At 38.1% G+C, this 21,679-nt stretch overlaps 1 protein-coding gene across 1 annotated transcript in view; it reads left to right on the plus strand.

Annotated features, from left to right (window-relative positions):
- The window catches only part of LOC125235039 (Down syndrome cell adhesion molecule-like protein Dscam2), a 331,791-nt gene that overhangs the window by 274,701 nt on the left and 35,411 nt on the right, over positions 1 to 21,679 (plus strand). Inside the window, 3 exon segments of the mRNA XM_048141502.1 lie at positions 14,192 to 14,336; positions 15,936 to 16,057; positions 16,060 to 16,197. Of these exon segments, the coding sequence (XP_047997459.1) occupies positions 14,192 to 14,336; positions 15,936 to 16,057; positions 16,060 to 16,197 (405 nt within the window).

Consider the following 21,679-nt stretch of genomic DNA (forward strand, 5'->3'; position numbering starts at 1 on the left):
ACATATCGTCACTACTTTGAAAAATCTCGTAACTCACGCTGCTCCTCAAAGTTAAAACGCAGTAAGTCTATATGCATTCCATACATACTTACTACAATTTTCTTTTCATTGACAGACGAAGATACGTTTTTTTAAAGTAGTGACAATATATTGAAATGAAATGTTGATTGTCATATATTGCGTTAGGTACAACAAATCTTAAAACTATGTAAGGGTGGTATCACCATAATCAATCGCGTTACGATGTACTGTACAATATTAATACTAAAGCTAATTTTGCAGCTATATCCATACTAATATTATAAATGGGAAAGTGTGTGTGTCTGTTTGTTTGTCCGTCTTTCACGGCAAAACGGAGCGACGAATTGACGTGATTTTTTAAGTGGAGATAGTTGAAGGGATGGAGAGTGACATAGGCTACTTTTTGTCTCTTTCTAACGCGAGCGAAGCCGCGGGCAAAAGCTAGTATGTTATATAACATTGTGTGACAATAATAATAACAGGCCTTTACATCTGTGTCATATGGTTTAAGCAGCATCCAAACTATTTCGAACGACACTTGCGTTCGTGGCTGTGTAGCCCAATCGGAGAAAGAATCCAGCGTCCACATACGCGGCAAGTGTAAGCCCCCAGGTGCCCCGGGGGTTGGAAGCCTGCTCGTGACACCTCATGCGTTTATCTTTCAAATAGAAAAACCAGGAATTGTCGTGCTTGGATTGACCGTCATGGAGAGCACGACGCCACATGGGTCGGTTTTCGGCCAGTGGCTGCCACTGGTTGCATGGGATATATTATCAAAGGCGACCATGTCAAGCTTCACGCAATCTCTAAAGCGCAGCATTGGCCGTCCAACCGGTCTCTTTGCTTCTGCAACCTCTCCCAGCAAGATTTGACGTGGTAAACGAGTCTGGTCCATTCGACAACCTCACCACCTCAGTCGTCTCTTCTTGAGCATGGCTGTGTGACAAGGACAGCGCAATTGCAATGCCATCGCGTTACATACTTAACATTTATAATAGCCAGTGTGGGAGCACCATTATGCTACCGTACTCTACCCAAACAACACAAGCGTTATAAACCCAATAATTCCAGTATCCTGAAGTAAAAAATGCCAATTTACAATTTGCACGGATGGAGAAAATGCCCGATTTGCCGAACGGCCCATCAGATGAAGTGTCGGGCGTGCGCGAGACGGCTGCCCCGATAAATTATGCAAGCCGTTGACCTTCTGTTAACAAGCCTCATTTGTTCCGGAATCCGACTTGCAGCCCAATTCAAAGCTGCAAATACTCAAAAATGTAGGTATAGTCTGTATAGAATTTCTTTAAACAAAATTACTTACTTTTGAAAGTGACTTAAGCGATTCATTTTAACCTAGTGACGTAAAAAGTTCAAACGGAACGGCAGATGCCGTATATATTATATATAAAAGACGAGCTTCGGATTCTGACATAAAATTTAATTATTATTGACTGATTCCTATTTATTTTGACTGATTACCGTCGGTAACTGGCAGGAAGCTGTGCAGCCGGTTTTTTTTAAGGGAGCTGAAGTGTCAATCGTTGATGCTGCGATTGAAATGCGGTCTGTCAAATAAAATTGTCACTTTTGAAAGTGACTTAAGTGATCCATATCGTAATTAGCCTAAAAAAATGACAAATTTAATTTGCCTCTGAAATTTCTGTTAACACAGTGTATAAAATAGAATTCATTTTATTTCCTTTAAAATTGAACGATCGAATCAAATGCAACTATGATCTAATTTAATATACATATATTCAATATAATGGAACTGAATAAATATCTACTACGAGTAGGACTTTGGTCATCCTACTAGCCAGCTTTCAAGGGTGGAAACAATTTGCATGAACAAATTGATCTTTGCTCTCTTTTGTTGGATAAAATACTGAATAACTATCTACTCGTGGTCATTTAGCCACGAAGAATGCATAAAATTACTTTGCTCTCTTGTGGATAAAATACAACTTTCTCGTCTGTTTACGAAGAATCAAGTGAGAAAATTCAATTTATGTTTCCGTTTAATGACGACCTCATTAACAAATTCCTGCAACAGCAACATTAACTTGCCCCGAACCCGAACCGTCAACAACAACAGTTCCAACTTACAAAAACCACGATGTGTTAACCCTTACAATATCGTTACACTTAATCACTCGGAAACGTGGGTCGTGAGAATTTTGTAAAATAGTCGGATCGTGTACCCGGCAATGAAGGGGTTAGGGGACGATCGCTTCTCCATACAAAGTCCTAATATTCCTATTTAATATTTTAACACAACCTGGCAGGCAATTATGGTCGCGCGATAAATGATAAAACATCTGGCCGTCCCTATCGCACTTACCTACTAATAGTGCGATAGGGACGGCCTGATATTTTATCGTCTATTGCGCGACCATGCTACCCACAGAACTAAATCAAGATAGAAGGAAAAAGTGTATCTACTTCGCGTGCGGAAAAGTTAAATAGCGAGCAACATTGTTCGCCGCGCAAGTCAGTCTGCTCCCGACCGCTGCCCGCGAGTGACATACAATGAAAAATACAAAATGGGTCGGTATTCGATAATTAACTGTTCAAACACCACCAATAAAAGCAAGGGTGTTAAACAAAGTGTTTTCTATCATCGGTAAGTACCATTTGTCCTAAAATATTTTTTATTAAATAAAAAACACGATTTTCCTGACTGGACGTACGGCCGTCAAACTAGTTTTCCATTGCGGCTTTAATTTGACGAGTCCGACTTGGCGTGCGTTTAAAACAAGCGATATAAAAATAGGCTATTCAAACTGTCGAGACAAAGTGAAGGTAGATTTGTTATTTTGTCCGTCGAACTTAAGAATAGTGGTGCACCACGGAACTATATCGTCATGTATGCTGCGATTTCCTTATTCGATTTAAATCGATTTTGCGAAGCAGTGGAAATTATAATTATGTTTTTATATTATTATGAAACTATACATATAAAGTACGAGTGAAAAGTAAATTTAACTTTAAAATAGGTTACAGTTACGGTATTAACGTTGAATTTGTGGTCGGCAGAAAAACAAATACAAACATAATACGCTCTATATTTATTATGAATAAAAATAACTCTAAAAATGTGTTAATGGTTAATTATATTTATATACTAGCTTTTACCCGCGGCTTCGCCCGCGTAATAAAAGTATTCTTATTGAAACGTTTACAAAAATAAGATTTTCATTTGGATCCGTAGGTTTCTTTGTAGGTACATCTGTCCGCGATTATTTCGATTAAGGTAAAGCGGGGCAATTTTCGACTGGGGGGCCATTGTAACTGATCTATTTGCTGTACGGTCAGCCAAGAACCTTACACTGCTTTTTGGCTGACTGTACCTTACACATATTACTATTGTTTTAACACGTTCACTGCGTTACGGGGGTTTTTGAACCCCGTACACTGTCATCACTCAGTGCGGGTGAGAAAAATCGTGTTCACTCCGCTGGTGCGGAAGCTGTATTTTGGTCATTTTTACAACTACGAAAATGACAAATATACATTTGGATTTCTGTTCAAAAGTATTATTTATTGATATATTAATTATATACGGGGTCTCAGGGACCCCGTACCGACCAGGGGACAAAAATGACCTTCTAGTGCGATACGGGTCTCCGTGAACCCCGTAAAAGGATTTGCTGGCCCGTACGGGGTTGTGGGCACAGTTTCGCTAGTGCAGTGCTTACTGAAATACTTGTTATCGGCAAATTAAAAATGAAGCGCTCGAACCACACGTAGGACTACTATATTCCAAAAAAAAAGGTTATCCCACAAAATAAACATCAGAATCACCACAAATTGACATCTAATTACAAGTAGGTAATTAAATATATGTTTTTAATATGTAAAAACGGTGGTGGTTTATCTTATTTTATGTATCTTTGTTACTTACTTATATTAACTACTTTCACAAAAATACAAGAGTGCGAAGTATCATTTTTGATGTGTAATTTTTTTATTAATACAGCATATACATCGATATTTTTATTTTCCATCACTATTAATTTATCGACCTTAATACATTACATGCGTTACGGGGTGTACTAAGCCCCGTATTTTTTCAATTTTAGTGCGATACGGGGATAATATAACCCCGTATTTTCTTTTCTATATAATTTTGTGAGTTTTTATTGTATCCACGTGCGGGCATAATGAGACGTAGGAAATTTCATACTCTTACAGTTAGTCGAAAAAAATATTGGAAAATCTAATATTTCAGGAACTTACAGCACTTTTAACAGACTTAGGCGTACGGGGCACTTTCATACCCGTAACGCACTACGGTGTAAACTATTACGGGGCGGATTGGGCCTCGTAACGCACTAGATTTTGGGTTAAGGTTTTGGCTTGCCGCAGCGAACGTGTTAAAAGAAATTCTTGCAATGATTTTAGAATTGTTACACAGCGACCACAGCGTAGGTAGTAGGTACGAATATGTATGTATTTTACCTATAATAAATATTTATACTGGGGAAACTTCATACAACCCACATAACCAGTATCTCGACGCTATGGTCGGTAGGGTAAAAAGTACTTCCTTGCATTATCGCTTACAATTTTTTTCAATTTTGCTTATACTTATTGCAAACGTAAACATATAAAAGGCAAGCAAACAACGATCTTCTTACAGCACATTGAATGTAATAGTTATTACGGATGCAGGATACTCGCCGATGCCTACTTAAATACTAATCCCTTCCCACTGAGCCACCTGCATTTTACACTGCCTAGAAATCGATTGCCGACCGATTATTCCGACCTCAATCCCTATTCTTATCCCCGTCCCCAACCCCGTCCCCGTCCCGTCCCTGCCCCCGTCTCTCCCCTATCCCTATCCCCGTCCCCATCCCCTATTTAATCCTATTTAATCTATTTTATTTTATTTTTATTTTGGGATAGGGATATCCCTATCCCAATCCCAATCCCAATCCCAATCCCAATCCCAATCCCAATCCCAATCCCAATCCCAATCCCAATCCCAATCCCAATCCCAATCCCAATCCCAATCCCAATCCCAATTTCAATCCCAATCCCAATCCCAATCCCAATCCCAATCCCAATCCCAATCCCAATCCCTATCCCTATCCCTATCCCTATCCCTATCCCTATCCCTATCCCTATCCCAATTTCAATCCCAATCCCAATCCCTATCCCTATCCCAATTTCAATCCCAATCCCAATCGTAGTACTCACCTCGGATATGGGTCATGTCAACTTGGGTATTCCACAGGGCTCTGCGATTGGCAATACGTTATTTTTGCTATTTATTAATGATCTGCCTTCAGCAATAACGAGCGGCATTCCTATACTCTTTGCGGATGACACGACAGTTGTAGTGAGGGCCCAAAATCACGAACAGTTGGCTGAAAGAATCAGTGAGGCATGTTTCTCAGGCGTGGTTCTCGTCGAATGGTTTGCTCCTGAACGTCGCGAAGTCCAGTGTGATGATTTTTTCGGCCCGTAGCACTGAAGCACCATCATGTATTGAAAACGGTCCAATGCCATTGTGTTTCGAAAGCAAATTCCTGGGTTTTACGGTCGACTCGAATCTTAACTGGAAGTGCCATGTTGACAAGTTATGCAACAAGTTGAGTAGTGCTGTCTTCGCCATTAAGAAGCTTCAGCCGCTTATATCGAGAAAAGCACTGAAGGCTGTATATTTCTCAAATTTTCACTCGCTAATATCTTACGGGACGTTGATTTGGGGAAACTCCACGGATGCGAAGCGAGTTTTAATCCTTCAAAAACGAGCGGTACGACTACTAACCGGAGTACAAACTAGACATCCGTGCAGGGAGCTCTTCAAACAGAACGGTATAATGACACATTACTCACTTTACCTCTTCCAAGTACTAATGTTTGTGAGAAACAATTTCTCGATGTTCAAGCGCGTTGAAGTTTCCGGGAAACAAATTCGGTCCACAGGGAGATTGCGAACAGTGCCGCGTCGCATGGCGCTTTCAGTAAAGAACCCGAGAGTGATTGGACCGACATACTACGAACGACTACCCGCGAAATTGCGAACAGAAACATCTGACGAAACTTTTGAACGCCAATTGAAAATCTTTTTATTGGAAAATCCATTATATTCTGTAAATGAGTATATGGAAATGACATGTAATATAAATTGACTGTAATCCATTATTGTATTTTAATTTTAGTTTGACGATCATTATGAGATACCTTGTTTTTTCTTTTTTCCTTTTTATGTAAAAATTGACATTGTGATTACTTATAAATCATTATTGTTATATTTTTAAAATTAGTATCAAATTATAATTGTAATTGATATTTCATTAAAAATCATACTCGACGATCATAATATAAATTCTTATAGATTAAGGTAGAATAATTTATAATGTAATTTTATATTATGAAATAAATAAATCTAAATCTAAATCTAAATCTAAATCCCAATCCCAATCCCAATCCCAATCCCAATCCCAATCCCAATCCCAATCCCAATCCCAATCCCAATCCCAATCCCAATCCCAATCCCAATCCCAATCCCAATCCCAATCCCAATCCCAATCCCAATCCCAATCCCAATCCCAATCCCAATCCCAATCCCAATCCCAATCCCAATCCCAATCCCAATCCCAATCCCAATCCCAATCCCAATCCCAATCCCAATCCCAATCCCAATCCCAATCCCAATCCCAACCCAATCCCAATCCCAATCCCAATCCCAATCCCAATCCCAATCCCAATCCCAATCCCAATCCCAATCCCTATCCCTATCCCTATCCCTATCCCTATCCCTATCCCTATCCCTATCCCTATATCTATCCCTATCCCTATCCCTATCCCTATCCCTATCCGTATCCCTATCCGTATCCGTATCCGTATCCGTATCCGTATCCGTATCCCTATCCGTATCCCTATCCGTATCCCTATCCCTAACCCTAACCCTATCCCGTTCCTGTCCCTGTCCCTGTCCCTGTCCCTGTCCTTGCCCCTGTCAAATTATCATCCCATATAACCATAATCGGTCGCCGTTCCTACGCAAATCCTCCTATTTTGTGTACACACAGGTCTTCGGGTCTCAATGCTTAGTCGCAGTACGGTCGACGTTTAGTCGCGGCGACCCAAATGGGGACGATTGGTAACAGGCACAAATGGTCACAGAAGTGACAGTTATGTGCACTACGCGTGCACACACTGTTACCGTTTGGCGACTACTTTCCCAAAATCATTCGTTCTTTTCAAATGGCGACTGTCAGAGACGTCAAAGTAAAAAAGAAATAAAATCATTTGACATTAAAATGTAATGGCGTAAGAATTTGTTAAAGATAAATATTGTTTGCATTTGTAATATAATGTGGGCTAATTACAATGGCCAATTAAATTGCTCGAGTGATTTCATAAAATAAGTCTAAATTTATCAACGCGCCATCAATTTACCTCAGTTTAACCAGTAATAATATTATTGACTACTCGGTGTTTGCGTGTTATGTCTATTGATTGGTGAAGTTTTAGTGCTCCGGTGCATTATACTATACTGATATAATAAAAATAATGCCTAGAAAACCAATAAAGTTGTTAAAATATGGATTAAGACGGTAATATTCCATGTAAAAAACAGTCGCCAAACGGTCACCAAACGGTCGACAAACGGTCGCAAAATGGTCGCAGCGTACACGCGTGACCGAAAGCAGTGAATATTTATTATATTTTCAAAATGGCTTCTTGTATTCATTTTTTCCAGGTATCCTCAAACTTTATAAACAATTAAATATGCCGTCGTACTCAGTTGCCCTCACTAAAGAAGATTAAAAAAAAATTGTAACGTGCGTACTGAGCTGCTGGGTTGTAAAGGATCGGGGATCATATTATTATGGTCTTCTATAGAGCAACTAGTATTTTGCAGCATTTCACAATTGACACTTGTTGAAGAAGTCGTCATTAATATTACTATCAACATTAATTTCAGCGATCTGTACTTCTTTTGTCAAGATTTTTGTATAGATAAGTGTCTACAAATTTGTAATGTTAAAGAGACATAAATAAAACGTAGTAGAGTAAATAATGTGTTTTTTTTTGTAACCCAAACAAAATACTTGTAGATACGAGTGCGGAAAAGAGGAAAATCGATACGAGTAGCGATAAATTAATACACGAACGAAGGGAGTGTTTTAAATAGACACGGGTTGTGAAAGTCCTTTTCGCACGTGTATCGTACGACGATTTTCAGTACCTAAATCTAAGCCAAGAGTTTCGACCAGACAAGAAATGAATCATTGCTTGATTTGCTCGCACTACTGCGTTAAAAAAAGCAGCCTCTGTACTGAAAAAAACTATCATTGCGCAACAGAAATTCTATTAATATCACAGTAAATACTCTATTTCATTTGATTCCTACTTTTATTGTGTAAAGCAACACTACACTTCATTTTTATCAATAAGAATTAAAAATTATATATTTAATACATTAAGTAACTATAAAGTGCTTATCTATTTGTATTATCATTCTGCACTTTTCTTAACTTTCCCACATTTCTATAAAATGTCGAAGAGTGCTTAAATGGTCGTCGTCGTTTATTATTATTTAATTCGCTCATATTTAAATGATTCAAAGCAACCAGTCCACAACTTCACAAGACAGTTTGAGAAACCTTCTTATTTCAGATTGTCATTTGCGGATACAGTGGTTTAGGAGCAGTTCGGTAATCAGACCTACACATGTGTGTACAAATTCTGTCAATGTCACTGTCAGAAACCGTTTTGACAGTGACAATGACAGCCACAAATTCGTCCACATGTTGTTACCGTTATGTGTGCAAACGTCGACTAATAAAGTGTCGTTAAAAGTCATTCTGACAGTGACATTGACAGCCACAAATTCGTACACATTTTGTTACCGTAACGAGTGCACACGACGACTACATTTTGTTATTGTATCAATACGGTCGCATTGTTTGCACGACGTTACCACGCGTTATGTCACATTTGACAGTTAGTTACTGATTTGAAGATTTTGCGACTGAAATGGTTGTATGTGATGCTAGGAGGTGAACTTTGAAAAATCCTTTCTTAGTGCTCCTCTAAGGAACTTCCGTGTCAATTTGAAATCTCTTGAACCAGAAGTAAAGATAAAAACTAAACCTATACTTATGGCTATTTTGCATATTTTAACCCCGTTTCACAACAACAGGGGAGAAAATTTCTTTTCGACCTCGTTAGATTTTAAAATCGTTGTATTTATCGTGATCAGCGACCCGATAAACCATAAAAACGATACCCATATTGTGTTTTTGACTTTACCCCCTTTGCACCCCTTTAGGGGTCAAATTTTCAAAAAACCTGAAACATGTATTTAGTCATATGTCTTTAGGAATCCTCCTGTGAAGTTTCGAATAAAATAGTCAAACTAATCTTGTTTCCCCATACAAACTTTGAACCCTCATTTCACCCTTTTAAGAGGAGAATTTTGAAAAATCCTTAGTGCTCCTCTACGCCATATAAAGAACCTATGTTCTAAATTTGAAATCTCTAGGACCAGCGGTTTCGGCTGTGTGTTGATATGTCAGTTAGTCAGTCAGTCAGTTTCTTCTTTTATATATTTTTTGATATTTAAACCCCATTGCACTATAACAGGGGAGAAGGTATTTCACTTCCGCCTCGTTAGATTTTAAAAGCGTTGTATTTATGGTGATCAGCGACCCGATTAATCATAAAAACTAACGTAACCCCATATTGTTTTTTCACTCACCCCCTTTTCACCCTTTTAGGGGTAAAATTTTCAAAAACCTGAAACACGTCTTTAGTCATATGTTTTTAGGATCCCTCCTGTGAAGTGTCGAATAAAACAGTGAAACTAACATTGTTTCCCCATACAAACTTTGAACCCCCATTTGACCCCCTTAGGAGGCGAATTTTGAAAAATCCTTTCTTAGTACTCATCTACACTATATAAATAACCTACGTGCTAAATTTGACATCTCTAGGACCAGCGGTTTCGGCTGTGCGTTGATATGTCAGTCAGTCAGTCAATATCTTCTTTTATATATTTTTTTGATATTTAAACCCCATTGCATTACAACAGGGGAGAAGGTATTTCACTTCCGCCTTGTTAGATTTTAAAAACGTTGTATTTATCGTGATCAGCGACCCGATAAACCATAAAAACGATACCCATATTGATTTTTTGACTTTATCACCCCTTTTCACCCTTTTAGGGGTTAAATTTTCAAAAAACCTGAAACACGTATTCAGTCATATGTCTTAAGGAATCTTCCTGTGAAGTTTCGAATAAAATAGTCGAACTAATCTTGTTTCCCCATACAAACTTTGAACCCCCATTTGACCCCCTTAGGAGGTGAATTTTGGAAAATCCTTTCTTAGTGCTCCTCTACACTGTATAAGGAACCTACGTGCCAAATTTGAAATCTCTACGACCAGCGGTTTTGGCTGTGCGTTGATATGTCAGTCAGTCAGTCAGTCAGTCAGTCAGTCAGTCAGTCAGTCAGTCAGTCAGTCAGTCAGCTTCTTCTTTTATATATTTAGATTACTAAAAGTTGTAACAAATTAACATGAGGATAATGCTGTGAGTACATGGTCGATTTTCTTAAAAATATTACGAAATATTAACTAGTATTAATACCTACCTACTAAAATCTTTGTTCCTGGCCTTAGGCAAATTATATACCTACTAGTGAATCACACGAATACAGGTATATACTTACTTCATTTCACAACGAAGATGAACATCCGATATTTTTAACTTCGGCGGGCATCCCGCACGTAACCTCCACAATCGATCGAATGGGTTACGCGGCGACAACGTTCCCATCACTAAAGTACACTCGTGACGTCATAGGCTCGACACAAAACGTTACACGCTCGGTTTCGCTGTTAATCGCCGAGCATTTTCCTTCTATCTTGATTTAGTTCTGTGATGCTACCCGTGCTGATGTAAGTAATTTAATTATAACTATGATTGATTTTTCCAATTTTGTATTCTCAAGAGAGTAGAATGTATGTATGAAATCAGCTTTACGCTTCTAATGTTTTAATTACATAATACATACATACAAAAACGTACACCTGTTTCTCAAAAGGGGTAGGCAGACCACATAAAATTGCTGAAGTTTCACTGTCACGCTTAGCAATTACTTATGTTGTACAATAATCAAAAAATGGAAAAAACCTATATCCCAGCAAACATTTTAGGTAAAAATATCGATAAAACTACCTATTATAGGTCGCAAATCTGACAGTGACCAAAATGAGTTACCTCGAATCGACCTCGAATCCACGTGGAGTCGACCAAAGTGGGGAAAAAAAGCACGTGCCGGCTACGTCGACTCCACGTAATTTAAGTAATTGCGACCTAATGGTCGCCACTTAGGTGATTCTTGCGATGTGGAATCGACGTCGACACGACGTGCCATGGGTTGTAATGTACTAAATTGGTAAGCCTTACCATTTTTCAACGTTATTTCAACGTGGTTTTTACCATTAAATTACTAAAAAAGGTTATTTTTTTACGAGGTATCATGCAAAGAAAGAGACAAACATATTACGAGAGTATTTTCTTTTCGCTCACAAAAAATGTCTGGCTAAAAATCTAACTTGAGTTTTGCAACGAGACGAAAATAAATATACCTAAAAATACGACGTAATGGTATTTAAGTCAATTTTACGTAATATACACTTAATTCTATGACCTAATGGTGTCGAGTAACCATACAAGGTCAAAACGACCGCCATCATGACTTACTATGCTTCGACCTCGTATCGCAAGACAGTATTTTGTTTGACAGCGCGGACGTAGGTTGCGTGCTAACGATTAGACGTGCAGTAATATATTCTAGAGTATGGGTAAAAGCACTTAGAATGTTTGCTGGGATAGTATTAGGTACAATTGAATTACACCCAAGTGTGCCAAAATATTTCCAATAATGTCAATATCTACAGAGGAAAAGGTCTACCAACACATCGGTACCAAGACAACCGGTTTGTAAACGGTCATCTCCTTTCGTGTAAAGGGACTGTTATTGCGTTTTACTTCAAATCCCAGCCTCACGGGTCTCCCGGGACAACTATGACATAAATTTAATCCAGTCCCATTGTCTCGTTTGAACGAGGACAAAAAGGACAGTTCTAAAACGGGCGAACCTGTTTAAATGGGAGCGTATACGACCATTCCTTAAAATGCTTTAATGTGATGGGAGATGGGGGACGTAAAAAGTAAGGTTGCCAGATCAAAGGGGGGAGCGGAGTGCTAGGGTCGGCCAAGCGCTTGTAACACCTCAGGAGTTGCAAGCTTCTATAGGCTACGAAGATTTCTTGCTTCCATAGTATAGAAATACCCGTGAAAGGCCCATTATACCTATCATCATCATCATCATCATCATTTCAGCCATTAATCGCCCACTGCTGAGCATAGGCCTCCCTTCGTGTACGCCACTTATCCCGGTCCAGGCCCCGTAGCCGAATGGCATTTCTCCGACGCCAAACGAAAACGAAACGTAGTCCGGCTCTGTCGCGCCAATACGCAAGAGCGATAGGGATAGATATCTACTAGCGTTTCGTTTCGTGAGCGTTTTGTGAGCGTTTGTGCCATTCGGCTACGCACCCTGGGCTAATCCATCCAATACATACATACATCCAATACCTACAGCTAACAGAACTCTGCTGGCGTTGTACTGTAAAAAATCTGACAACGTTCAGCATAGTGGCACGTTCATTTTTATTGGCTTCTCATTTGCAGTTTAATAATGAAATAAGTACTTTAATTGCAATAGAAATAAAATATAAGTACATTATTAGACTGCAAATGAAAAGCCAATAAAAATGAACGTGCCACTACTATGCTGAACGTTGTCAGATTGTTTACAGTACACCGCGCCCTTGCAGGGTCCATATTATGTACCTAATTAAGACCTAATATGTATGCAATAAATGCTTATGACTTATGTTCACATAAGTTTGCTAGTAAGTTTAAAACCTAAAGTATTTATTCAAGGAAATATAATTGTAATTTTAATTGCAATAGAAATAAAATATAAATTTGAATTATATTTCCTTGAATAAATACTTTAGGTTTTAAACTTACTTGCAAACTTATGTACGCATTGAGAAAACGTTACATCTTTATTAATTCTTTTCACAACTTCCACAAATTATTATCATAAACACAAAACCCCGTCTCGTGTCGGCGACAAGTTATCAATTCGATTTTCTCTCAGCGTTATACAAATCGAGTCTGTATTTGTTAGACCAAGAAAAATTCTTTGTTTCGCAAATTCGTCGAGAAAAATACTAATCTAAGCGAAGGGCGGCCGTGCCGGCGGGCGCGTGAGCCGGATTTGCGGCCCGGCCTGTCTCATAATGCCAGCCTCACACCGCTTAATCGACATGAAAATTAAAACGGAATCTATCCGGCTCCGTGCCAGGAGCAGAGCCAGAAAAGGATTAGTGGAATTAAATCAACTGCTATTACGGAAAAATGTTACAGTAAGCAAAAACACGTGCAGGTGAAAAGGTTACAGTTCGTTGAGAACGCGTGTATCAGGTCCCTCCTGACCTGACCTGTAGGTACCTATAAGCGTGCTGATTTATTTAAGTTACACAGATAAATATAGGCACGTTATTGTAGTGTCTAACATCGCATAAAAAATATAAATCTAATATTTACCACATAACTTTTAACATATATGTACCTAGTATTATTTATTTCATGATTATTATAGGTATTTTATTTCATTGGAAATTGGACGAAACAAAACAAATGCAAGTCTGTTGTAATTTCACATGTTTCTAATTTAATCGACATAAAAGATTACCATGACATAGTAGGACCTTTAGGATGCCAAAACCGCGAAAAAACTCATGTTTTACTACATATATTATTTGATTCACTGAAAATAATTATATTATTTCAATGAACAATCAGTGACCAGAGCTTTGAATAATATAGCATCAAGCAGGTACAAAATGACGTTGAAAAGAACTTCATATTCCAAAAACCTAAATTACTTAATTTTCAATTCCAAACCCATGTTTTACGCAATTAAAGATAAAATTATTTCAGCCACTTCACAAAAAGTATTTACACTTTATAGAAAAATATAAAAGAATAAAAATGAAGGACTTCCTTTGTGATATTATTCTATTGTTCCGTAAATGAAATTTCGGTATTATTTTGTTACAGAATCGAAGCCGGAGTTGGTGTACTGGTTTTCCGAGCAGACGCTCCAGCCGGGGCCCAGCGTGTCGCTCAAGTGCGTAGCTATGGGCCACCCCCCTCCTCAGTTCACGTGGTTGCTGGACGGTTTCCCTATACCTACCAACTCTAGGTGAGTTATTGGGAAAAAACTTATTTACATTTACAAAGGTGCGTGAGGACTCTCCTCTTAACCCTTAAATGCATATTGTTGCCATTTGGCTACAATGTATGTATATTTTGTATGTATGTATGTATATTTTGGCTAGTTTATAGCCAAAATATAAGCTGGACTTTTTTATTTATTTTTCTTAGATCCTACATCTCAATTAATAAAAACATTATTTCCAACCATTTAAGAAAAAATGGCGGAAAAGTGTGAAAAAACTGGATGATGGTGATTTTTAGTACATTATTCAGGCAGATTTTTTCAGAGTTAGTAACTATTTTATGTTTAATCATTTTATCATAGGGGTTTCTCAAATAGTGTACCTTTTTAATAGTAGTAAAAGTTTTCTTATTAATTTTACTAGTAATTATATATTTATATAAGTAAGATTTAGCCTATTTTACTTCTAACACTGATTTAGTATTAAAATCGATGTTAAATATTTTTTTATTATTTTTCCTAGAGTCAGAAAACCATTGTCTATCACATTACATTTTATTAACTTTTCTAGTTAGAAAGATTACATGGGTTTCCCCGTAAAAAATCATAGAGCCCGGTTTCAGTGTTAAAAGAAAAAAATCATGCATTTAAGGGTTTAAACTCGCAATACAAGAATATAGAATATTTTTAATGTTATTATTTTTTGTGATGTATGACTCTTTATATGTATCTCTTCTAAAGTCTTGATTGTTGATGTCATGGGACTCATAAGTAGTTATTAATAGTACCTATCTAACACGTTAATGGACACCACAAATAGGTACTTAAATAGTAGGTACGAATCGATTTTTTTATTTATTTGTTGGTATATTTTTCTCTTTGCATTTTTTTGCCTTTTATCTTCAAAAACCAAATCTCACCCACTTATGAAAAATAAATTTGACAAGAGATAATCCATCACTCTCCTTTATAATGTAGTTGTTTGCGAGAAAGCCAAAAAGGGAAAAATTCACGCTGGTGCCCCATAACCGATTTAGACAAATGATGTGTCGATATATCGGAAACAATCTACCACGTATAAACAGATTTATTGCGTCCTATTTTATTAAAGGTTCCGTGAAGAAGGGAGGGCTTTTGGCTTTTGTTTTTCTATTTGGCATACGCTACTGGTCTTTGAGGATTACACGAGGATTAGGAGTCTTGAATAAATGTTGGTAAATCAAAGAGTTGTGCTGAGACTTTAGGAAATAGGTAATTGTTTCCTAGATTTTACCTAGACAAAGATATTCGTGTTTGGATAATGTTATTTGACTACACACCTTGTATATGCTCTTTGGAGTGCTACTGATGGCTTGTGTTTTGAAACTAGGCATCTCTTTTAAAAATAAGAGTTTTTTTATTAAATAGGATGATAGCAATAAATTAAGGTCTCCTAAATTTCTAATATAATGTTAAACCTGGGTGCTCGACCAAATGCGATTGTTTGCGTTACATTGTACAAAACGATAAAGGTTCTTTCTCAATTCGCACTAACGTGGAGTTGATTACTATTTATTTTGTTACGGCACAATCGGATTCTTGACAACCCCCCGCTAAAAAATGTACTTGTAATTTTCTGTCCAGATTCGTGGTCGGTCAGCACGTAACGCTCCAAGACGACGTCGTCAGCCATCTTAACGTGAGCCGCGTGACAGAACAAGATGGCGGCGAGTACGCGTGCGTGGCCACCAACTCCGCGGGCAAGCCGTGCACGCGGCCAGAGTCAACGTGTATGGGCTGCCGTTCATCCGCGAGATGCCCAAGGTCACTGCCGTGGCTGGAAGCGACCTCGTCATCAAGTGCCCCGTCGCTGGGTACCCTATCGAGTCTGTTACTTGGGAAAGGGGTGAGTAGAATCAAAACACTCCAAGACGACGTTGTCAGGTATCTTGACGTGAGCCGCGTGACAGAACAAGATGGCGGCGAGTACGCGTGCGTGGCCACCAACTCCGCGGGCAAGGCCATGCACGCGGCCAGAGTCAACGTGTATGGGCTGCCGTTCATCCGCGAGATGCCAAAGGTCACCGCTGTGGCTGAAAGCGATCTTGTCATCAAGTGCCCTGTCGCTGGGTACCCTATCGAGTCTGTTACTTGGTAGAGGGGTGAATAGAATGAAAACACTCCAAGACGACGTTGTCAGCCATCTTGACGTGAGCCGCGTGACAGAACAAGATGGCGGCGAGTACGCGTACAAAGATTTTTTTTTATAAATCTTATACCTAATCTTATACCTATGTAATTAATGTAGGATATCAAATGAATGGGCAAAGGAAAGTGCAGCGCTTTTATTGGATACCCCACGTGATTCAAATCCCTACTTAGTTGTAAGGAACTAACACGTGTTTTACTATTCCCTATATTCCATAGCGCGTAAATATAGGTATATTTACGCGCTTGCCGCTTACGCTTGTATAAAACACTGGGTGGAAACGGCTCTAAAGTAATAGGACCATTGTGAGATAAATGGAACCTCTTAAGCTGTAGTATTTCCATCGGACAGTGTTGAGCTATGTTGAGTCTATTTCAAACCGATTGGCAAATTTCCGGACGATATTTACTGGGTTTTGGCAAAGATCCCAGCTGTCTCGGAATCCTTACACAGCGCGTTGTGGGTTTATTGAACTAAATCAGTTAGCACTATCCGACGTGAACGTTAAGACGAAGGAGAATTTAATAGGATACTTTTTCTTTTGAGACTTGGGTACCTATACCTACCCCACCCAACTTTCCGGTATTGATGGCCTCAAATGATGGCAAAAGCGATTGATGGTATAGTTAATCAAGGGTTATCATTCACCAAATTGTTTACATAGCATAGCTAAATTACAATATTGTTTTGAACATTCAAGTTTTCTCTTTTAGAAGAGAACGTCAAATAAAATGAGGAAATGAATATTTTATGCCTACAAACTTTGAAATAACTTTGCAAGCAAGGTTGCTCGGCAATCATTATAATAATTTTATAATTAACGTATTCAAGTAGCGTGGTCCTACTCGTACCTACCTACGGACCTAGTACCTACTCGTCAACATATCTCGAATAGAGGTCATACCTAAAAATAAAAATATCTCAGTTAAATCTGCTTTCAGCGGGCACAAACGCTGGCGTAATTGGTTCGGCGATATACGGCTTATAGCTGCTGAAGCACACTAGTATATGGGTTACATGAGTTTGGAGACGACTTGTGAGGCAAACCAATGTGACGTGATCTCGAGGTTTTTAACCGTTTTATTGTAAAAGAAATCGGTACAAATGAAAGCATCAAGAACGATTTAAAATACATACAAAAGGGGGTATTTTTCAAAGAACACCTCTCGAATGCAAAACTACGAACCTGTAAACTATGTTCCACAGGTACCGGCTAATTTTTGATATCTTGTTACCTTTCTTAATCGTATAAGTAGTCTGTCAATCGCTTTGTAAAGTTTCAGAAGGCTATTTTTCTAATGTTTCTGAATATTCAAAAAGTTGCACTAAAGCGTGTAAATAATATTATGTCAATGTTTTTTTTAAAGCCAGCACATGATATTTAAATATATTGGTTCACTTGAGCTTCGACTCGTTATAGCTCAAAAAGCGACGGCAATATAAACCAGCACACAGAGTTTAGTGCCTAGGCGGGAAAGGCTGCTGACATATAGATTAAGTCGATTTTAGACTGAACACGAAATCAATTTCGATGGCCAATTTTGTTGACGCTGAGTATAAAGTGTTAACCCAGCTTTTAATACAATAAATATACAGGAAACTGGCGTTACATAAATTATTTTTTTCCATGCATGAATAAAAAAAAAGTATATCTTCATAGAAAAGTAATTTAGATTTGCTGATTCATTAAAGTGTTGTTTTTTTTTAAAGGCAATTATTGGGAACCCCAATTTACACGCGCTTTAGCGTTCGGCATCGAATTATCATACTGATGGTGATTGCCTGATTGCATTCGGTGCTAAAGTCTTAGTTAGGTTACCCGCAAACAATTGCTAAGGGTAGTTTTAGGCAAAATATATCTTCACGATTGCCTCCATTAACATTATCACTAAAACTATTCAGTAAGTACAATCGTTGACGCTACGTAAAGTATCTTAGTTATCTCTTCACTCTTCTATATTGGTGCGACAGAGCTTAGTTGTTCAACGTTCGCCATGGCGTCAACAATGTGATCTTGGCTAGAATGCCTGCTCTCCCGGACATGTTGACTTCAACGACTGCTATCGTTACTTTTTAGTATTTTCGAAAAGATAACCATTTTATTTAGTTTCTTCATGGTTGCAATTTTTTTACTTGGTTTTTATCGTTTGATCTACTTATGCTGTCTAGTTGAAGTAGACATCATACATATATCACACGTGTTACACGTGTATGAAGTTCTACTCTCATATCCCTTCAGGTGGCGAAATCCGGGAGCCGACCGCACGTAAAGTGGCAGGTAACCGGGAGCCGGACTTGAAATAAAAAGCTGTTGAGTGGCAAGGATACCGATAAAATGACAGAAAAAGTTTACCCTTGAGTGGCGGGGCCCTCACGGGTGGTCATCGCGAATGTCACTTGTGTTACAAAAATTATAATTTCTCAAAAAGTGTAGGGATGTTGTGCATAAACCATATATCACTGGATTCATTATGAAACGGCTAAAATCATTCCATAGCAAAAAATACATTCCATTTATGTGAATTTTGCTAGACTCGATCAAATATCAGGTGGCTACGTTTTCCACTTCCATGTATTAAAGTAACTTTATTTAGGAAAACAAACAGTAAATTGTATAAAAAAGTAATTCAGGGACTTAAATAAAATATACATTTATTTACACTTATATCCCTTTTTTTAACATATTACAGTACAATTTTTGCAAAAAAGACGGTTTTTAAACACGTGTCTCAAATAAGATGATAAGTACAAGATGGCTGCCATACTGTGCGATTTGTCTAAGGCTTTCGACATCATTAGTCATAAACTACTTTTAAATAAATTAACAATGTATGGCATAAATGGTTCCGCACATAAATTGCTTGCATCATTCTTGTCTGACCGTCAACAAGTAGTTAAGATGCCACTAAATGGCCAGAGGCATGTTTCAGAGACTGGCTACATTAATTTAGGCATTCCTCAAGGGTCGGCGGCCGGAAATACGCTATTTTTATTGTTTGTGAATGACTTACCCTCTGCCATCACAAATGGACTCTCAGTGTTATTTGCAGACGACACCACTGTAGTTGTTAAGGCAAAAACACACGCGCAGTTGGCCGAGGGAATAAATGAAGCTTGTGACCAATTACAGACATGGTTTTCATCAAATGGCCTACTGTTAAACATAACAAAATCCAATGTCATGATGTTCTCGGGCCGCAACACCACGGTACCGCCATGTATCAGTAGCTGCCCAATGCCGTTATGTAACGAAGTAAAGTTTCTGGGTTTTGTACTTGACTCGAATCTGAATTGGAAGTGCCATGTCGATCAGCTTTGTAATAGGTTGAGTAGTTCTATATTTGCGTTGAAAAAACTACAACCTTTGATATCAAGGAAGTCGCTTAAAAACGTCTATTTTTCACACTTTCACTCCTTGATGTCATACGGTACACTGATTTGGGGAAATTCAACAGATGCCAAGAGAGTATTGATTCTCCAAAAACGTGCCATCCGTTTACTGGCTGGGGTTGAACAAAGGTGCCACTGCAAAGAACTCTTTAAAAAGTATTCCATAATGACGCACTTTTCCCTATACATGTTTCAAGTTTTGATGTTCGTAAGAAGAAACTTGTCTACGTTCAAACGTGTCGAAGTTATAGGCAAACAGATAAGATCGACGGGAAGACTGCGAACAGTGCCGCGTCGCATGGCACTTTCATGCAAGAATCCACGAGTGATAGGCCCTACCTATTACGAACGCCTACCCGCCGAATTAAGAACTGAAATCTCTGACGAAGCATTTGAACTTCAACTAAGGAACTTTTTATTGAAAAATCCATTATATTCGGTAGATGAATATATGGAATTAAAATTGTAATAATTTACTTGACATTTTGAACTATTATTATTACCAATTGCTCATAATTTCATTTTAATATGACGATCATTATGAGATACCTAACTATTAGACTTTTAATTTGACTTGTGCTATATTATTTATTTAGTTTTTAATGACGGTGGTTTTGAAAACCACATTTACAAATTGTTAATTTAATAATTTCTATTGTTTTTGAGTATTATTGACGTTATATTATTGTATCTTTGCATGCCAAATTATTATAATTGACGATCATAATGTAAATTCATATAGGTTAACGTAGAATAATTTATACTGTAATTCACCATTATGAAATAAATAAACTAAACTAAACTATGGCAGGCGGTTGGTCCAATCAAATTGGGTCATATTTCAAGCTGTTTTGAAGTTGAAGGTGTTGGACCTTTACTGAATGCCGTCCTTGTTTAGTGACGAATGGTTCGTGCAAGTGTGAGGAAGCTAGATACAGTTTTAGACGGTTTTATTTATATATTTAGGTATATCGTCGCACGGGGTCCGGGAGCCGGTCCCTGCCACTTATCGGCTTGTTTTTCCCACAGAGTCCGGCTCCCGGCGCCTGCCACTTAACGGAATGTTTTATAAAACGACCGTGCCACTTATCCCCTATGCAACTTGTAGCTCCGCCACCTGGAGGGTTATTAGTTTTCATCGTTGTTAACCTTCGAAATGCGAAAATTTTACAGCACAATTTTTTCCTACTGAATTGAATTATCGATGTATCCCGGATTCCGGGTATTTTTCCAAGCTCATCATTTTACTTTTATTAGATCTGTTCTAGGAAGGCTTTAATAAAAACTTCGCCATATTCTGGTAAACGATTTTGCGCATAAAATAATTCTGGACTCCTTCATATTGCATGAGCGGAATGACAAGCCAGTGTTCTCAAATCTAATGTTTTATTCATACAAAATGCCGTTATATTCTGGGAAGTTTAAACGTAACGATTTTATGTTTTCAGCTCATTAGCGAATTTGAAATGAAGTCGGCATTAGAAAAATGTGCCGGAGGGTTAAATTCTGCTTAAGATTTTCTTATACCTACTGATAAAGCATACATTTGCTGACTGGAAGAGATCCCTTATAGGGATAAGTTCGCCTTTGTACACCATAACTATACAAATACAATACAATACAAATACTCTTTATTGCACACCTCAATACACGAAACAACATAGCAAGTATAAACAACAACTTAAGAGGTAAAACAAGAGGCGGTCTTATCGCTAAAGAGCGATCTCTTCCAGACAACCTAGGTAGTGGAAAATAATAAATTTAACCTTGTAAGTAGGTGTACTAAATG

The sequence above is a fragment of the Leguminivora glycinivorella genome, chromosome 16, assembly GCF_023078275.1.
Source record: "Leguminivora glycinivorella isolate SPB_JAAS2020 chromosome 16, LegGlyc_1.1, whole genome shotgun sequence".
Lineage (NCBI taxonomy): Eukaryota > Metazoa > Arthropoda > Insecta > Lepidoptera > Tortricidae > Leguminivora > Leguminivora glycinivorella.